The sequence below is a fragment of the Myodes glareolus genome, chromosome 19 (genome assembly GCF_982192425.1).
Source record: "Myodes glareolus chromosome 19, mMyoGla1.1, whole genome shotgun sequence".
Lineage (NCBI taxonomy): Eukaryota > Metazoa > Chordata > Mammalia > Rodentia > Cricetidae > Myodes > Myodes glareolus.
Genome location: NC_142044.1, coordinates 12,768,238 through 12,789,393, shown reverse-complemented (window position 1 = coordinate 12,789,393; position 21,156 = coordinate 12,768,238). Strand labels below are relative to the sequence as shown.

General features: G+C 33.6%; 1 protein-coding gene across 1 annotated transcript in view; it reads left to right on the top strand.

Moving 5' to 3' along the window:
- Csmd3 (CUB and Sushi multiple domains 3) overlaps positions 1–21,156 on the top strand; it is a 1,053,984-nt gene that overhangs the window by 501,750 nt on the left and 531,078 nt on the right. The window contains exon 11 of the mRNA XM_087898772.1: positions 5,900–6,021. Coding sequence (XP_087754898.1) covers positions 5,900–6,021 — 122 coding nt within the window. The remainder of the gene's footprint in view (positions 1–5,899; positions 6,022–21,156) is intronic.

Here is a 21,156-nt window from a genome sequence, read left to right as displayed (position 1 = left end):
AGTGAGCAGTGAAGTACCTAACACATTTATTGATGATAATATCATATTTCAATGTCAGAGCATTAAATATCCTTCAATATAATTTAGCTCTAAAATACATACTTATATTGCATAATGTTTAATACTTAAGATATTCTAAAGAGGTTTTTTTAGAGAGAGATAAGAGAAATTAAACTATTACATGTTCATTTATCTTTTCTTCCTCATAACTTGCTTCTAATATAATCCTTTTCATAATTGTAAATAATTTTTTGCTGCAACTATTTTTATGGAGCCCATTGGTGACTGACACAGTAAGATTAATGAAATGAAACCTGCTTAGATTAATATACGCACATAAAATTCAATATTCACTTAAGAGAATACTGGGAATACTTTAAAAATCTGTGTCGAATCAAGAATTATATGAAATAAATGTTTATTTTCCCAACTAACCTTGTTTTAAAATCATAAATATTAACAGAAGTATTTTATAATTCATAATTTATTGTTTTATTCTATTCCCAGATAATTCCTATTACTTTTTTAATGAAATAGATTTTTCTCTCATGCAATTCTTCGCAACCACATTTTCTCCTCATTCTATTCCTCCCAGTTCCTCCCTTCTTACCTTGTCCCCACAGATCCATTTCCCCTCCTACTCATCTAAGAAAAGCAATTCTCCAAACACAACAACCAAATACAACAAAATAAGATACAATCAGACAAGTAAAATGTCCTAATATGGAAGTTGACAAGAAAACAGAATAGGAAGGAAAGAATTCCCCAACAACAGGCAAAAGAGTTACAACCTCTCCCACTATTAGAATTCCCACAAAAATACCAAACTAATAATCCTAATATATACTTGGGAGTTCTGAAAAAATATCCCTGCAGGGGCCACACTTGTTATTTCAGTCTCTCTGAGCCCATGTGTGCTCTGGTTAGTTGATTCAGTAGGCCACGTTCTCCTGATGACCTCCATCCTGCCTAATTCCCACAATTTTTGCTCCGTCTCTTAGATGGAATCTCCTGTAGATGAACAGAGATTGTACTTTCATTTCCCAGCCACACACACTCAATCAATCACAAGAAAATATATTAACTACAACACTGTTTTGCCAATGGTTTAGGTGTATTTCTAGCTAACTCTTACAACTTAAATTAATCCATTATTCTTGTCTATTTAGTCACATGACTTGGTACCTTTTATCAATGAGGCATTTTTATCTTGCTTCCTCTGTGTCTGGCTAGTGAGTGACTCTCTTCCTTTCCTCTTCCCAGAATCTTCTTAGTCTTGTTGCCCCATCTGTACTTCATGCCTGGTTACTGGCCAATCAGGGCTTTAATAAACCAATATGAGTGAAAACTCTTAACCATGTGCAAAAGCATTATCCCATATGAGCTCCCCAATCACTTAGGGGAGGCACACATGAAGACCACAATTTAGCTTCTTTCTGTATAATGTCTGAGTGTGGTCTCTGCACCCACATGTTGTTAGAGGAAGCCTCTCTGATGACAACTGGACAAGGCACCAATCTATGACGATAGCAAAATATCATTAAGGAACAATTTTGCTTGTCTAATCATGTTAGGTCCTACTTAAGGACTCTGGGCTGTCCTGTTTCTGACCACACAGGTAGTTAGGCATGTGTTTCCACTACCAGTATGTCATCAACTTAAATCATACATTAGTTGATCACATCCATATGTTCTATACCACCGTTGCCCTAGTACTACTGGTGACAAAAAACATCCAATTGGTGATCTCACTTAGATAGGATATACATATATATATATATATATATATACTTTCATACATATTCTACTGTATAATATTAGCATATTACTTCTCAAAAACCCTTAATTTTCACTATCTTCCCCATATTTTGTCCTCTGTGCCTCTCTTAACTCCTCCACACCAGTTATTCCTCCTGTTCCTTCATCCATCCATCAATCCTTAATATTCTATTCGATTTCCCTTTTCTGATGAAATCTATATGTACCGTCTAGTCCTTTTATCTTTACCTAACCTCTCTGGTTTTATGGATTGTAGCTTGTTTATCACTGATATAAGAGCTTATTTACATAAAAGATAATACATGGTGTATCTGTCTTTCTGGGTTTGGGTCAATTTCTTGAATACTTATCTCAAAATAAAACTTGGGGAAAGAAGCAAAACTAACTACAGTACAATTTTATCTTTACGCACTGTTCTACAGCACAAGCCAATAGAAAATATACGCAGCACATGATAATATTTCCTGTTTGGTATACAAGCCACTCTGAACCAATAGAGAGCAGTAGGAGTCAGGGAGAGTGTTCAAGTGAAAAGCCAAGCAAAACTAACAGAAGCAACCAAACATTATATTAAACCATACTCATGATAAAAGGAGAATTAGAAATTAAAAGAGTGAAATACTTATCAACATGAAAGACAAATGAATGATATTTTTTTACTTATATTTCAAGGTGCTTTTTCATATGACATTGTGTGAGAACACTGAAAAAAAACTTCAGAGAGTAGTTTAGGTCATTTCTTTCTTTCTTTTGCTTTTGGTTTTCCAAGACATGGTCAGGCTGTACTGGAACTCACCATGTAGTCCAGGCTAGCTTCGAACTCAGAGATTCACCTGATACTGACTCCAGAATGTTGGGGTTAACGACATGAATCACCATTACCAATATAGAATTCTTGCCGGCCTTTTAAAATTATAAAATACAGTGATTAAGCTTCCTCCTAATCTTATCTTGCAGAAATAATACAATTGTAAACACAAACTGTAAGAAACTGCAGAGAGATCATCTTCAAATCTTCATTGAGATATTAAAATAATCTTAAAACTTAAAATAGAATAAAAATAGCCATCATATGCCCATAGTCAAGCACAAAATCTGAAGTATTAAGTCATTTCTCTATTCAATTACATCATATTTTGTTGATTGCTGTGCATCAATATGTCCAACTTTCCTCATGCATAAAGTCTTTTTGAGGTCTTCTTAGCTCCCATGTAAGGCTAAAGAAATCTTGCTCAATTTTCACAGTGAAAGACTGTCAACATATGTAATTCTTCGATAAACCTACACACTATTAAACTAGTAAAAAAAAATGACATTCATGCACTGACCTAGAAATCTACTGAGATCCATAGAAACATAAAGAGAAATTGCTCAGGGTTTTCAAACATGAGCGTATATGCATGTGCACAAACACACACATACACAGGCAAGCAGAGATGTGGAAGACCACATACACGCACCAAATATAAATGTCTTAAAATTAACCTCAGGTTGGATTTCAGCAGACACGACCAAACCACTTAGAGTTAGATTTTAGCTGTCATTTCATTACTGCTCCTTATGCACAGTTAAATGAATAGAAAAAAATGAAAGCATCATTTTCAACAGACAGTTATAGGTTCACACAGAGTCTTCCCTAGAACAAATGGAGCATTGCTTATATGATTCACTTCAAAGCTGTGCCAACGGGCTTGTTTATTCGTTTTTGAAGCAAACTGCCTCTACCAAGAAAAGCATGAGCAACTAACAGGTATGATAAATAAGCTTTCTTTAGAAGCTTGTAATTGCAAGTGCATTTTAGAAAATGAATTTGGGGTCAGGCCATGGAAGCTAATACCTTTAATCCTACCACCTGGAAGGGTGTGGCAGAGGCAGGTGCCTCTCAGAGTTTGAGGCCAGACTGGTCCACTGAGTGAGTTCCCTAGCAGTCAGAGATATACAGAGAAAACCTTCGTTGAAATCCAACCCCAGAAAAAAAGAAATAAATGTTGTCAGAGAACTACAAAATAGAAAGTATTTCTTATACCAGACTCTTGTTCTCAGAGTCTTTGTAGCCACTCAGTCTATCAGGTCACTAGTAACTGAGCACTTTTATATATGTGCTGTTCGTGTGATGTTCTATGGGAAAGACAATCTATATTAGAAGTGGAGAAATTGAGAATGCTCCCTAGAGATAGTAATGTTGTATCAGGCAGGGTACAAGTGGGTATAATTGCGACTCATAAACTTGAGAAGAACTATTTTAGCATTTTAGCCATGACTATCCAGAAATTTAGTGATGGCACATTCTAGAAAGAAAAAGAGCCAATATGAGCACAAATAACGTGTGTGAATATGAATGATGGTAGAGCGTGATACTGGAAGTGAAGTCGATAGGAAAAATCCAGCACATCTAGTCCTAAGTATTTATTGAAAAATATTAAAACAATGCCACATACAGTTATATACACAAATGTTCATAATGGTTCTATGTATTATAGTCAAGAACAAGAATCATCCAAATGCCTTTAAGTGAAATTTTATAACAAACATTAACCCATCTATACAACACCAGTTATGAAGTGCTAGTATTCTTATACAGATGAACTTTAGTCATACTGATCATAGGAAAAAGGACAATATATTCTGTATGAGTCTTTTTATGTTTAATCCTGAAAATGCAAGCTAATCTTTAGCAAGAGGAAAATTGGTGGTTTGTAGAAAGAGTAGGTAGAGAAGGAGTGATTATGAAGGGCCCAGTGGAACATTTGGGATAGCATGTATTCATGTCTTGATTGTGGTAATGACAGTGGATTATACACAAGTCAAATCTTAACATATTCTACTTTACTGTATATAAATTATGAGAGGAAAAACAAACTGGCAATCATAGGCATCTAAATACCAGTTCATATATATCTGTGGCAGTGTTTAGATAAGAGTGAAGTATGAGGGTGAGTTAAAGATGTTTTTGTAAAAGTCACCTTAATAAAAAGTTTATCAAAATATTAGGAGACTATAGGGAAACTTACCTAGAAATTCAAAGAGATGAAAAAGATGATGTAGACATTTTGAGTTTACCAACTCTGACCTGAGCATCCATGTCACAGAAATAAATTGGTGTAAAAGTCATTGTGGTGTTGTTCTAGAAGAATACTGTGGCCTTATCATGTACGTGTAGGAATATCAAAACTTGATCTTCAACAGAAAAATGCTGATAGATTTGTAAATAAGTATATGAATATGAATACTGAATTGTCATTTACTTAAAATAAAATAGATTGTTTTTGACAAGCTAGAACACTATAACATGATGAGATTTTAATGAAATAATGCATGGAAATACAAGTCACACTTATTAGCACCAAGAAACTTTGTGGTTCAGAAAGGAAATGAAGAAATATTGTGTTTTTCACAAAGAAAACAATTAAGAAATGGGTAGAAAATTGAGAAAATATTGCCACTTTCTGTGTAAATCCATGAAAATTCTTGGGTGGCCCTTCTTTTGTCTTAGCAGCCTAACTCACAGGCAAAAAAATAAAAATAAATCAATTTAATATTGATGTTTCTCAGCTCTTATTAACAGTTCTTGGATACTCATTAACTGGCAAAGAAATTCTTTTCACATTGCTCAATAAATCTGAGGTTTTGATTCTGTCTTTTTGGGGATTTGTATTAAGATAATATTAGGTAAATATAACTCTTTCTATCTGAGAATTGTAAATGCAGAAGACATTTATATTATTTCAGTAGTCCCTCCTTCTCCTACAATTTCACACTTACATTCGCAAGTTCTTGCAACATTTAAAGTATCAAAATTTTGAACCTTGATATGTAAAAACCCTGCTATAGCTCAGCAAAATAAAATAAAAAATGCTACAATCTCCATAGACTACATCTTTAAATATATTATACTTTTATTTATAACTAGCTTTCAACTCATATACAAATTCTAATGTTTTCAAATTTCAGAATGCAACAAGCACTCTAATTTCAATATAGAACATTAGAGTACCGTAATATCCATTTCAATGCAGTCATAATTGTGCAATTTTGAACTTAACATCCATTGAAAGATATTTGATTACTGTGATTTTACAGGGCTGTATACCTATGTTTGAAATTTCAATTTCTCTTTCAGTGAAGACGTGTGGCTCTAATCTTCAAGGACCAAGTGGCACCTTTACATCGCCCAACTTTCCCTTTCAGTATGACAGCAACGCACAATGCGTCTGGGTCATCACTGCTGTGAATACAAACAAGGTAAGGACAACCACACTTTAAAACAATCATAATGGCAATGACGACAAGCTAGTGAGGACAGAACAGAACAGAAACCTGTAATGCCAGCATGGTTTCGCAACTTGGATTTACACCTGTTATTTATATTTTAAAGAAATATACATGAAAAAATTGAAAGCTCATGTCTCTGTCCCCAGTTAGTTCCATGCAAATGGAGTTATCATTGAGTTTTGATCATATGTGTTTAGAGTTTGCAACCCAAAGCTCATTTTCTAAAGTAGCTGTGGATTATGGCTCTTCTCTTGATGGATAATGGCTCTTCTCTTGACATGTTTTCTACTTGATGTGTCTTTCAGGTTTATTATGTTTTCATGCGTAGGTAACTTTCATTTGTGGCTTGCTGTCACTAAAATCATTCAGTAATCTTTTAGAAGTAAATGATTTAATGTGCTCAAAGGAAAAGTGGATCTGTATTATGGATGTTTCTAGAGGTTGGATTTTCTTTTTGTTTGACACTAACATGGTTAAGGCAAGATGTGATACTCCATACCAGATTATAAGATCAACTATGGACAAGAGAAACTGAATTTAGAATCATTCTCTTGTTTTCACTACTCTGATTCTCTTTGAAAGTACGCTTCTCTATTAGTTTTGTTTTGTTCTAAAACTTAAACATTCTAAGTTCCTTTCAATTCCTTGTATCCTATATGTTCTGTGGTTAGAGTAGATGCAGCTCAGGAGACCAGACTACAAAACTGTGTCAGATCATGAATCTCATAATGATGGATAATTTACTGAACATTTTAATTTATTTAAACTCTGATTAAATTCCTTTCTCTTTGAAATGCAATAAGTAAAAGCATGTATTTCCTGTTTCATTTTGAGTAATAAGTAAAACAGCATATGTTGAATCATCTGTTCTGTTAGTAGATCTTTGGAATATATTAGTAATTGTTAGAAAAACTAAGCACTGTCTAAGAGAATGTGTCTGGGGTCAACCATATTCTTGAAGCCTGACTCTAAGAGCCACTGGTTTGGTATGAAAATTATCATTACTGGTCAACTATATTTGCTTTAATTGAGAACCACACTGATTAAATCAGGAAAAAAATGAAATAAATAGACCCTCACTAAATCAAAAGAATGCATTTTTCAAAAGAAAGAAAAGAAGAAAGAAATCCAAAATCAAACGCTCAACTACATAGGGAAAGATTTCCATCAGTCATTGTCTATTATAAATTTAACTCAAAATAATGAATTAAAATTTTGATAAATACCTTCTACCACAAAATTGTAGGTAATTTAGCAAATAAAACTCAAAATATAGTTTGGATGATAAACTAAAATTTCCTAAACACTTTGTAAATATGTTTGATATTATTTGCACTACCTAAAAAACTTTTCTTGAATTTTTAATAGTCAGAAGACTACCATTAAGGCAGTCATTATGTTTTCTGCATTTATGAGAATCCTTGAACAATAGTTCTAAAATTACACAGTTATTGAAGGTCAACAAAGAATTCATTTGATAATGAATATATGTGTGTATGTATGTACATGTGTATATGTTTATATGTGTGTATGTACCCATCAGGATAAGTTTCACAAAAAGCTGTAAGTATATTTTATTGAAATAAATATGAAGTAGGTTTATTATTAAGTATGGAACAAAAGCATTATATCAATGTGAGGTAAAAGAAAAAATGTTTTATGTCATAGAAATCATGTAAAACACAATCAAGATGAGGAGTTATCCATGAGTATAGAAGACATTGGTCTTGGGAAGTTTAAATTACTGCCATCAATGAATTTCCTATAATTCTACAGAATTTTTCAATAACTTAAATCCCAAATCATATTAGTGACTATATTTTACATACTTATCCAATTCAAAATATTCATGAAAGTTATAGCGATACAGGAAGAGTGGGAGGGAACATATGCTTACTACAAGGATATGCATCTGTATTAATCATTTTTCTTTTTGCATATGTACCATACATACACACAAACAGTTTTATATAACACTATGAGTGTTATATGAGTTTTATATAACACTATGAGTTTTAAAGATAGCTTCAAAACACTTTGGGGGACATTTATTTCCATAGGTTGCCTTCAAGAACACTTTATGATAGGCAATTGCTAACATACCACGCTAGCCCACATCTCTATTGTTTGGTGTAAGTCCCAAGTAAGTGTGGTATTTGAATCTTAGGTCTGTATAACTGTCTTCATGACTGCAGTCCATGTGTATTAGTCACGTACAATCAATCTTGTTGTTATAAACATTGAAAATACATAACTAGCTGTCACATATTAAATGTGAGACATGAAATCTACAGAAATTGCTTTAAAAGATTTATCTGGACTGTTGCCCTTACTAACTATATGTTTATAGACATCATCATATGAAAATAAGTTGTTATTTTATTTTGTATTTGAGATCTGCAAATCCTATATGTTTGTGGTACTGATTAGCAAAGAAACTGTGAAATTCCTAATAACTCAGAAGAATAACTTTCAATGTCTTGTACATATTAAATTACTGCTACCTTGTTAAGAAACATATTTTTTTTCAGTTGCTTCTTAAAACAACTTCACATATTAATGCAAATGTATATTTAATTATGTGATAAGGGATCTGTGTCTACATTTTATTTTGAAATATTAAGCAATTAACTTATTTGGTCATTAACTATTTCTTTATGTTAATAAAAGCACAAAAATAAAATATAGGTTCTGAAATAATGACTTAGAAATGAAAAGTTAGTACCGTTCTTGGCAAAGACCAGAGTTGGCTCAAACACCTACTTGGAATGTTTTGATATTATCTGTAACTAGGGCGTCATGGCAATTAAATATTCCCACCTACCCCGGGAATATTTGGATATATAGCCCAAATAAATGTCCCCAAATTAAGTAAAACCTAAAGGTAACCTAACTACCTATTGTGTATGATACGTGAGATCGTAGTGGAATGGAATAACATCTGCAGAAATACTATTGATCACTGTTCTTTTTTTACATTGTGATTGCTTTTATATATTCTTGTTAGATGTTCGGTCCATGGTGACCTCTTATTTTTCAACAGCTAGCATGTGATTTTTTATTTTATTAAAGATGATGTAATAAATTCAAAATTGTATGTGAAAAATACAGCATTTTTTTCCTGGAAAAAAATCTTGATCTACAACATGATTTTAAAAAGATGATTTCATAGCCTCAAGAAATTTTTACCTAGGATTTTAAATGAACAATAAAAGAACACAGAAGTACACAGTAACGGTTGGAAGAAATCACCCTAAGTGGAATCAAAGCAGAATCTAACACTTCTTTATTTAAAAAAAAAAAAAGATGCAGGTCCATAAAGGAGTAGAGAAATAGGTGGGTAGGTAGGTAGCTAGGTTGATAGATAGGTAGAGAGATAGATGATACATGGATAGATAAACAGACAGACAGATAGATGATAGCTATTTGATATTAGATACTAGATGTGTAAAGACCTAAGGTATTTCCTGTGACTGTTGTCTAGTGTGGAAGCTTTACTGAATTCAGACTTCATGCTGGTTTTCCCTTGCAAAAAAACTGTTAAGCAAGGTTTGTTCTAATATTTACCTGCTTTTGTAACCTATACTGTATGTCCTTCTCACTGACATCATTAGTTCTTCTACTATATACCATTTTATGTATCAAAAACCTTTGAAATCTCAAGTCATTGCATTTTGAAGGAATATTCTAAAATTTGTTTCAGGAGAAATATCTTGATTATTCATTCAAATCTGTCAGAAGATTCTCATAATTATAAAATTTGTAAAATATCCAATGTAGTAATAAAACATGTATTTTACTATTTGAAATTGATATAAGTCTAGATGGACAGATTATAAATGAGTTGCTAAGTTAGCAACTTTAAGTTAAAGTGAGATTAGTCATAGAGAGTAAAACAAAATGAATATTAGCTTCTCTGTTCTTATGAATTGCATAACAGCATTGACATGTTTGTTGTTTTGGCATTCAAATTAGAATGCCAACAGAAAATAAATAACTTATGCGCCAATATTTATGAGACATTGCTTAAAGCTATTTCCCCATATGAAACCCCACAGCTGTTCAGGCCCCATATATGAAAGTTCTAGATATGTTACATCTGTGTAGCTCCACAGACTTTAAAATGTAACTGCAGTATACATATTTTTCTTTTGTATTATTGGGATTAATGAAGAGAGTATAGGTAGTACAGATTCAGGTGTTTTATAGTTGAACCTCAAATGTGGAAGAAGAGAAAACGTAGAATTCAACAAAAACCAATAAAAAAATGAAAACAAATGTGTAAGTCTGAAATAATTGAGGGCTAAATATATATTAATTTTTGATTCTATAAGTTATTAAAACAAGTTTTCAGATATTAAGAATGTAAAAACTAGAATATTAATCAAAAATAAAAATTCAAGTGTATGTTGCAATGTAATTCTCTGTAAAGCATATATAGTGACTAAGAACTTACTATGATTACTTTCTATGTAAGCACGCCCTATGAAACTTAATTGCTAATGTCTTTGACAATGTTGCTTTTGATTGTCACATTGTCAAATTATCTTGGAAACAAGATAATTGTAACAATAAGTCAATAGAAACAAAACGAAATAATTAAAATATATAAAAGTATATTCAGGTAAATTAAAAGGTAGACAGACATACAGAGAAAAGATAGAAAGATAGATATGTAGATAGAAAGATAGATAGATAGATAGATAGATAGATAGATAGATAGATAGATAGATAGATAGATGGTAGATAGATGATTATAATACTAAAAAATGGGTACACCTATATCTATGAGTAGATGACATAGCACCCAGTCAGAGTTATGCCACTGTTAATAAGAAATAATGATAGAAAAATATACATTAAGTTTATTGACTAAACACTGTGTTGTTTCAAATCATTTTAGATACATATGATTTATTATATAAAGTTATACACCATATCCTTCAAGGATCAGCATATTATGTACAGAAAATATTTGGTAATATTTAAAAATTTAAGTTTTTCATTAATGTGTATTGTGAGTTTATATTATATTATATCCTACAGGAGCTGACTTTGGATAAATAACAGAAAAATGCCAACACTTTTGTACTTCTCTGTTACAGATTTAATATTTGATGTAATTTTCACTTTATATAATATTGTCCCTTCAGTGATGCACTTGTAGTGTTTCTTACAATCTGTCATTGTTTCATGGTTCAATCCTCTACAGAGGAAAACCTGTTTCCAGATAGGAAAGGCATTGTAAGGTAAGAAGAAGCTAAAAGCTTTTATCATCCCATCAATATTTTTCTCTGTCTCTAGACTCTTCTTCTCCTCTGTCAGTAAAATACGAGCCCTTATAAGAATTGAAGCTATTAACCTGATACAAAAGCAAAATGAATGAATCTATGAATTCCCTGATCTGGCATTTCTCATTATTAATGGTCTAGGCAAGCTCCTTGGGATATATCTTATGTAACAAAATATCTAACTATAGCATATACTTAGTATGCTAATCTATACAATATATAATCTTTTGAGAGTATAAAAGACTATTCTTTTTAAAATGATTACTCCAAACAAGGAAATAATAGATTAATAGCTCTGCATTCATCATACTTTAAGTCATTTATATTCTTTGTCAATATAGTTCATAAAGGTGGTGCGATATCATTCATTTCTTTAAGGTCAATGATTTAGAATGTATAGTAATTACTTCCATGTATTTAATTTTTCCATTTTAGCATATAATGCTATGATATTAGTTTGCTATTTAAGCAATAACATTTGAGAAAATAATGTTTTGAAGCAAAGATTTCCACATTGGCCTTTCCACAGCATTTTCTTTTCGTAGGTGTGAAAATATAACATGAGAAAAAGATGGCTTTTACCCCATCTTTATTTGAAATAAAAAACATCTTGAGAATATCTACTCTGTCCCATTCCTTTATCCCATAACACAGCGTGAGTCTTTAAGGTTCCTTCCTCTGTCCTGTTTCCACTTAAATCCAAACTAAGCTTGTTTGTAAATGGACCAAATAAAGAGCAAATCCCTGAACTATTCGTCCCCAGTGTGCTGGCAAGTTTTATATCAGTTTGACCCATGCTAGTGTCATTTTAAAAAAAGATTCTCACTTAAGGAATTTCTCTCCCTGGATTGTCCTGTAGGTAAATGTTGGGCCATTTCTTGACTAATGATTGGCCTGGATGAGCTAGCTGGGCAGGTGGTCTTTCCCGTATGGTATATAAATGCAGGATGACCAGTTCATGGGTAAACAAGCCAGTAAGCTTCACTACTCCATATCCTGTGTATCAGTACCTTTTCCCTAGGATGCTTTCGTATATGGTATTGTCACAGCAATAAAAACGCTACGACACCTAGTTCATTCACATTTCCTCTTTGCTTTGCCGTGACTGGGTATTTTTTTCCTGAGAAAACTTTTCCCTTACACTTCCTGTGGAGCAGACAGTTCTCACACGTTTCCAAAAGCGGTAACTGTCAAGTTCACATTACAGAGCACTGGACAGTGGGCATTACATCAGCATAGTAAAGTTTAGTCTCCTCCACTGGACTTAGATGACAATGTCTGAAAAATATATCCAGAAGCCGGTTTAGATATCAGTTTTATTTGCATACCTCAATTATATTTTTTGTGTTTTCAATTAAATATAGATTCTAGATTAATTTAACTAGTAATCAAAAAAGGTATTGATATTACAGTGATTTGTTTTTATTTTGAAACACACATTACAGAGAAAAGCACTAAAAGAAAAGAAGCACTGTTAGCTGTTGAAGAGGTCAAGGGAAAGCTCTTCCCAGAAATCTCACTCAAGGCTACAAAAAAGAGTTGTACTTCTCAAGTGAAGGGCGTGGTCGATCGGTAGTTAAAAATTAACCAGACCAGCTTAATATAAAAGATTTAGCTTTAATAAACAGAGGAAAGTAAAGCTTCCAGTTTCCCAGAGTTCCAGTGATCCAAGAACGCAGGGGGCAGAGAGGAAGAGACAAGCACACCTGGATCTTTGTTTTGTGTGGACCCAGGGGGACACACCCTAAGCAGAATGTGATTGTCTGAAGTTCCCCATCACTGAAGGTTCATTGCAAGCACGCTGAGCCTCTGAAGAGGACTAAGTAACCTTGCAAAACAATGGCTGTCACTTAAAGAAGGTCTACGGCGGCTCCCTGCCTGCCGTGTGTGCTATCTTCCAATGCTGAGTATCATGATGCAGAAAGTATCATGTATAAACACTGTTTTATATATCTAACTTTGTATAACATTCTACGGTGGAGACGGAACTTAACCTCAGGCATTTCCTGTGCCCTTCACTATATTATCCTGTCTCGCTAATGAGGATAGCTTGATATTAGTGTTAAAGCATCATTAATTTGTTGAGTTAAACACTATCAAAGGTAATTTGAATGCTCTACTAATTGCATAAGTACAAAATGTCCCCTAGATGGGTCAGCTGCTAGAGAAATATTGAGAAGTTTTATCCGCTTTCAGACTGAGTAAAAATCTAGACTTTAGATGAACCATAAATAGCTTATCCTAATTTAGGCACTCTATCTTTTTGCAAAATAATTAGTACATAAATACTTACAAATTATTGCATTTCAGGAATTATTAAAGTACAAGACATATACCTGACATAAAAATACATTTAATTGTTTTAAAGATTTAATGTGTGTATATGTGTGTGTTTGTGTGCCTCTCTGTGTGTGTGTGTGCATATATGTGTGTGTGTTTGTGCTTGTGTTTGTGTATGGGTAGATGCTCAGAATGGCACATTGGATCTACTGGTGTAGTTACAGGCATTCATGAGCCCTATTTGCCTAGATCTGAATCCCCTCCTCTGATAGAATAGCATTTGTTCTTAGTCTTTGAGCTATATCTTCAGCCCCTAATGTATTTTCCTAGATATGAAGTGTTTTAGAGGCATAGTGCCCCAAAATTTGTAGCACTTGTCTAGCCAAATGAAAAACAGTGTGAAGTATTTAGCAAATATGTTTTGACGTAAGGCAAACTGCACATTTGTGGTTAAAATTTATTTATTATTTGAATAGAGATAAATTACATCCTAAAAGAAATTCCTTTAAATTAAGTTTTTATTACCTTTATTTGAAAAGTTTCTATTTCAATAATAAGGCACATCTCTATGATAAAGCATTCTCCAGGGATACACATACGCAAAGCCTGTTGATAAAACACCTTTTCTTTCTTTCTTTTCATTTTTGTTTTTGTTGTTGTTGTTTTTTGAGACATGGTTTCTCTGTGTAGCTTTGGAGACTGTTTAAGAACCCACTTTGTATTTCAGGCTGGCCTCAAACTCAAAGAGATCCCCTCCCAAATGCTAGGATTAAAGATATGTGCCACCACTGCCTGGCAAAATACCTGTTTCTTGAAACTACATATTTCCCTATGTAGCTTCTGTCTTCAAATTACATATTCTACTAACTCTAACCAGTATAATCAGGTAAAGTCAGTTCAGCACATACTACGCTTTAAATTTAGTTTGAAAACTCAGATATCCTTTTATAACCCTGTCTTACCATAATATTCCTCCCATCATATTGACAAAAATCAGGTCAGTTTCAGGACTCTAATAATCTAAATACCTACTTTGGCAAAGGGACTGTCACTATGTCATGCAAAATTAATCCACAAATAGATATTGCATTTGGTTTGAGACCAACCATCTTTGAAGCAAAATGATGTACAGAGGGAGACAAGCAATATAACCAAGTGAATTGCTGTGAAAGAGAAAAGGATCAATGTTGAAGAAGGAATATAGTATCTGCCACCATTATTTTTCGTTTATAAATGCCTGTCTATGCACTTAGTTTTTAACTAGCTATATTTTTTTAAAGATTTATTTATTTGTTATGTATACAACATTCCATGTATGCCTGCACACCAGAAGAAGGTACCAGATCTCATTTTTGATGGCTGTGAGCCACCATGTGGTTGCTGGGACTTGAACTCAGGACCTCCGGAAGTGCAGCAAGTGCTCTTAACCTCTGAGCCATCTCTCCAGCCCAACTAGCTATATTTTTAAGATCAATAAACTTATTAAACCCATCGCTGAAAAAATGCATCTCCAGACAAGTTTACTCCTCTGGATGTACTTTGAAAAAAAAAACTGTCTGCATGAAGTATACTTTTTATGGACATTTATGAAGAAAAATCTAATAATTAAGACTTTGCTACATAAAATGCCAATGTGGTAGTTACTAAGAAATCTTTTGGCTTCTTTCCTATGTTTACATTTTGTTCCTCACAACAATTGATAGAAAAAAAAAGAGAAATAGCTGCCACTGCAATTTCCACTTGGTGACTTAGAGAGACTTATCACTCAGTAGAGTGTTTGCAGCCCCAGCATAAATACTGGCTGATACATTGGTTACTGTATACCAAATTATTGATAATTTTTATATACTAACTTACTAGTATTTTCAAACCATATGAAATTAGCATTTTCTAATTTTGGTTGCAATCCACATTTCAATGTATTATTGTTAAGTTGAAGGGAATAATTGGCATTTTTACTTTGGATAGAATCACAGATGAAGTTATTGGAGAGGCATTACTCTTGAAAGAAAAGAAATATGGTTCAATAAAAACCAAATGAAACCTACAATACAATGGAAGTATACATAAAAGACTTACCATATAAATGTACATGTATATCCAGATATTTGGAAAGAATAGTAAGCTGAAGTAAAATGATGAACGGAATGAGAGATGTTTGCTTTTTCTTGGCAATTCATTGTAATAAGATTTTGGAATTTGGAATCAAGAGCATTGTGCCTTGTCTCCTGGAAAAAGTGATAAAAAGCTCTCTTAGAATTCCTCAAAAGTCATAGGTTGATCCTAGTGGGAGCAATATCTCTTTGATGTTTATAAGCAACATATGCATTTATTTTAGTACTGTGTTCGAGTGTGTGTGTATGCTGCACTGGAGTGTGTGGGGGGAATGGGAGTGAATGACTGTGCGTAAACATTCATACGTCTGTGCATGTTCCACTTCTCTGTAACACATCTCACAGAAGAGGTAATGAAACCACCTATGAGAGTGAGTTCTATACTACCACCAAGGGGTCCTAGACTTGGAAATGAAGGCACCAGAATTGGTAGCCAGTGTCTTCGCCTCCTGAGCAATCCTTCCCCTTGATCTTCTCTTTCCTTTGTGATACTTAATAGGTGTGAGGTAATATCTCAGTCATTGTGGATCTGATTTTAATGTTTTTGTTTAGTGGAATATGGCAGAGTTTAGTACTAGACACTTCATAAACATTTGCATACTGGAAGCTGAACATAACTGACTCTTCTTGTGAAACCTCTGAGAAAATAATTCTGAAAGAAATGTAAACAGTGGGGTCTATCTCATGATGTTTCAGAATGGAAAAAAAGAACTTTAGCAAAAATTGGTGTATGGGACATTTATGCTATTTTGTCCAGGAATCTCATTTCATTTTGCTCTGTTATGAACAGTTGAAGTGAAATTGAATTTAAAGTAAGTGGAATAAGATGTTTGACAAAGGAAATGTCAAGATAAGAGAGCATTCTGACATATGTTGAGAACACAACTTTAATTGTTAAAGTGTTCGGGAACACAAAAGAGTAACTTGATGAGCTACACTCAAACAATGTAATAGATACCTTGTGATACCCAGCCCTTGGACACTCCATATAATGAAAAGATCTAAGTTATGATGATGAAATCAAAAGTTTGAAAGCATCAGAATTGAGGGTTATCTCCCAAAGCTACCTACAAGCTTAAGCAGTATTTGAAAAGAAATAGATTGTATATGCTACAAGTTACAGAACTCTAACCGCGAGGCTTCCTCAACCCTTGAGTGCCCAGTTGATCATGGAGTCCTAGATGGTGGACATGAAGGTTCTAGAGACCTCACAGCTGATCCTAATGGCACATAAACATCCTTCAGACTGGAGAGGACTCTTCTATAATTAGAACTGCATTTGGACACAGACTTATTGATTGTCTGTCTGTGTGACAGAATTTGTTGAGATACCAATGACACTCAGAGAATCATCACAGGAGCAGTTCCACACGTCATTCCTCTCTAAGACCGGAGCAGTGGCCATCCCCAATAGCATCACATTGTTAAACATCCTCTTTTGTCAGATGTGTCCTACAAGTGAATTTTCTCGCTAAAACATTCACAAATTATTCATTGAAGAGTGCAGGCAATATCATTACAGCTGGAAACTCAAAACACTGTCTTCATGCAGACTTTGTGGGAAAGACTCCAGTGCTTGAGGGCTCTGTTATGACTTCCTGAGATCGTCAATGCATTTTCCATAAAAATTTTAACAGAAAGTACCGCTCCGTGTATCCTGGAATGTGTGATGTAGTTAGTAATCATTGAAAATTTAGACTTGACTAGCAAAGTAATTTGGAGCTACTATGATATAAACTCCAGCACTGTCAAATTCAATGTCTTTAATTCCAGTATTACAGTCAGACAGGAAATCCTTGGATTCACATTTGTTTCCACATGCTAATTTAACAGTCCAGCCCATGCCTCCAGTGACCAGGGGAAAAAAAAAACCCAAAGAGCATATTTGAATTTAAATAATTCAATGAATATGCTAATAAAGAAGAAATTAATGAACCAAGATAGAACTAAAAAAGTATGCAATTATTAGATAAAGGAAGTTAATGGAAATTACAGAAGATGGTTTAAGAGATATAGAAAGCAAAAATCATACTACGTCAATTTTAATTCTAGAAGGGTAAAGGAGGAAGAAAAGATGATTAACTTTCCTAAGTTCATGAAAGTCACAAATACATAAAAGGATAGATACGCAGGGCAATTTATTACAAAAGGAATGTATGTGTGCCTATATACTCCATATAGATAAGAAAGCATTAGATGCCAGTGCCCTCAGGAGGAAGAAGCAGGCATACCTCCGAGTTTAACATCAGACTGGTCTATCTAATAAGTTCCATGCTATCCAGGATTCAAACATTAAAGAAAACACTTATCTATATGCATGTATACCAGTGTTGTGCCCAATTCGCGACCCCCAGAGAGACCACCAGGATGCAGTCAAGTTCAGAATCAAAAACAAGGTTTATTCGGAGCTCTATTAAGCCAGGCCAGGGTCTCCTGCATTACTCGTCGCAGCGCAGTAGGGAGCAGAGCCCCCTCATCATTTGGGCTTGACATTATATAGGCAAAAACCACAAGCCAGGTTCATTTTGGGTCAAAGGAGTTAGTCTTACATAACAGCTGCTGTACCTTATCGCTAACAAGCCCCCTCCCCAAAGTGGTTATGTCAAGCAGCCCTCAGTTATGTCTAGCAGACCCCCCTTTCCAAAAGCCCTCCCCGAAGCAGTCAACTTTTCTGCTCCCTGATAGACCACAGAGCAAGATGTTAACAGGTGGCCTGCTGTCAGGACCGCAGGAGCACTTACTGGTGAGTTCAGCATCCTAGTTAGACATCTCGCTTTCAATCAGCCCTTGCATTTGAACCCAGTGCATTAATTAGCTACTAAGCAAGCAAAAAGTTCCTTAAAATTTTCTTTGTTCTTACAACCAGCCTATCCTGTTTTAAGGATTATTCATACAGAATAAAAATAAAAGATAAAACGATAACTGGCAACTGAAAATTTATCGAGAGTCAGTGATGTATAATTTATTGTTGTCTATGTCATACCATGCAGAAAAACACCTATCTTACCAAGAATGTCTTAAAAGAAGCAAACACATACAACAGAGAAAAAGAGTATGTAAAAATAGCCAAGGAAATAAGCAAAAAATTAAAACAGATGTTAAGATATCATCATTGGACTTATTAAGCTAACATTGGAAGTTATGTCACAATAGAGAAATATCTGTAGAACATTTATGAATTAAATGTTGACTAAAATATGTAATTGGAAGCATTTTTCAGCAAGAATAAATGAAAAATAAATGAATTTTTTCTTGATGCTAGAATGTTCAATAGTTTATTACTGATAGATCTACAGAAGGAAACCTCTGTAGATGTTTCTCAAATAACAAAGAAATTCAGGGCAAAAAAAAAGTGTGAAACCACAATATGAACAACAATATATTAAAGTTCTGTAATGCGTAAGAAAGTATTAAATAAAGCTCTTAATAGATATTAACTAATACTTAGACATTTCTTATATTAAATGAAAATACTCTTTCGCAAGGTTTTATGGGAACATTATGCCTTTCCCTTTAGTACTGTACACATTGATTTTCCCAAGAAGCCTGACAAAACACTACTAAATACCACAGTCTCATAAGCAACTGCAAAAATCTACTGGAATTCATCCCAACCAATATTCCTAGATTCCTAAAGTAGTTCAAAGTTTACAAGGAGAAAATTGTTTTATCACAGATATTTTTGTGGCTTTTCACCTTTCTTTCGTCTGTACCTTCCTGACTATGATTTCCCTCCTGATAACCCAGAATGTGATTGTAGAAAAGGGATTGCATGTAATTATAGTCATTGTCTGTTCTAAGGTCTTGGTGGCTACTTCACCACTGATAGTGATCTCCTTGTTCCATGTAATCTAGAATCATTGAGAACAAAAGCCTTCAGTGTGATTCGTAAACTTAATTGTGTGTGGCTATTTGAGCCAAAGATTACAGTAGATAAACATGTAGAATAAAAAAAAGCTAAGAAGGCAATTCAGGAAAGAATAACTTTGAAAATCCTGAACCTTCTTGTATTTAGCAGTCTATAACAAAAAATCAGCCCCAGTAAAGCTAAGCTTTCAACACTGACACATCTTGGCTCACTAAAAAAAAAAAAAAAAAAAAAAAAAAAAAAACAATAAAAACCACAAAATATTAAAGAGTTTGAATATAAGGAGCAACACATTAGTTAATTCCTCCTCAAATACTTTAGAGGTGATGTGTGTGGGTGTGTGTGTGGGTGTGTGTCTGTGTGCGTATATTTCCACTTTTTGATTTTCAATCTTTTGAAGTCAAGTAAATGCTCATTGATGTATTTGAGAAACACAAGTAAGCCACCAAAAGCCAAGCGTAGTGCGCACTAGAGAAGGAAGCGGGACAGCCATTGGAGTTACTGCTTTTATTCAATATGCAGTCCTTTCAGGTTTGATTCTACACTATTCTCCCAGGTTTCCTGTATGATAAAACCTAAATATTCTTATTGCTCTCAGTAAAGTAGAAGGAATTAAGTTTCCTAACAAAAACATGGTACCTGGAGTCTTAGGGCTGAACATTCTTCCAAATTCTTCCTTTGTGGTTTTTTGAAAAGTCATTTTCCAGAATGTGAAGTTTGTATATAATATCAAAACAGTTCCCCGTTTCAATCCTTGCAAAACTCCTTGAAAGAGATTTTATCACAGCTTACAATGCAATTGATAAATATAAAACTAATCTGCACAAATAAAGAATGGCTAACAGTTTGAGAGAGTAAATTGTAAATCTAAAACACTTTTTTAGTTATGTGTTGAGCAAGGTCTGAACAGTAAAGAACCAAATATAAGTTTTGTTGCATATCCCCGTAACATATTGACCTAGAAGTACCACCTAAACCTATCCGAACAGTTCTACTAGCAAGGAACCAAAATTCTAATATCTGAACCAACAGCTGACATTATCATCCAAACCACTTATTTTAGTAGTCCAAACTAAATAAAAGGTATATAAACAAAGTTGAATGAATGAGTGAATGAATAAGTAAATATAAACTTTTAAAAATGATAAAAAAAAATTGTGATTGTGTAAACTATGTAGTTTTCATACATTTTTGTATGATGTTTTGAATTTGAAAAGCTAGCTTTAGTTAAATGTCAACACAAAACAATGTTTGAATCTAAAAATCATAAACAATGTTTGTTTTGATATAAAGCTAAAAGTGTCAGAGACAGATTTTACTTTTTATACTTTTATATTTAAAAATAACAAATAGATGTGACTATTGCTAAAAACATATTTTCTTTACTTTTCTCTGAAAATGTTAGAGAATTCTAACAATTGTTCCCCTATGCAGTAGTATCAATACATGACATATCACTATTGGCTGAAGGCACGGTTATATTTAGGACCACAACTATGCAACTCTTTCTGCTCAGAATTATTTGACTTTCAATGGTATTTTGAATCATTTA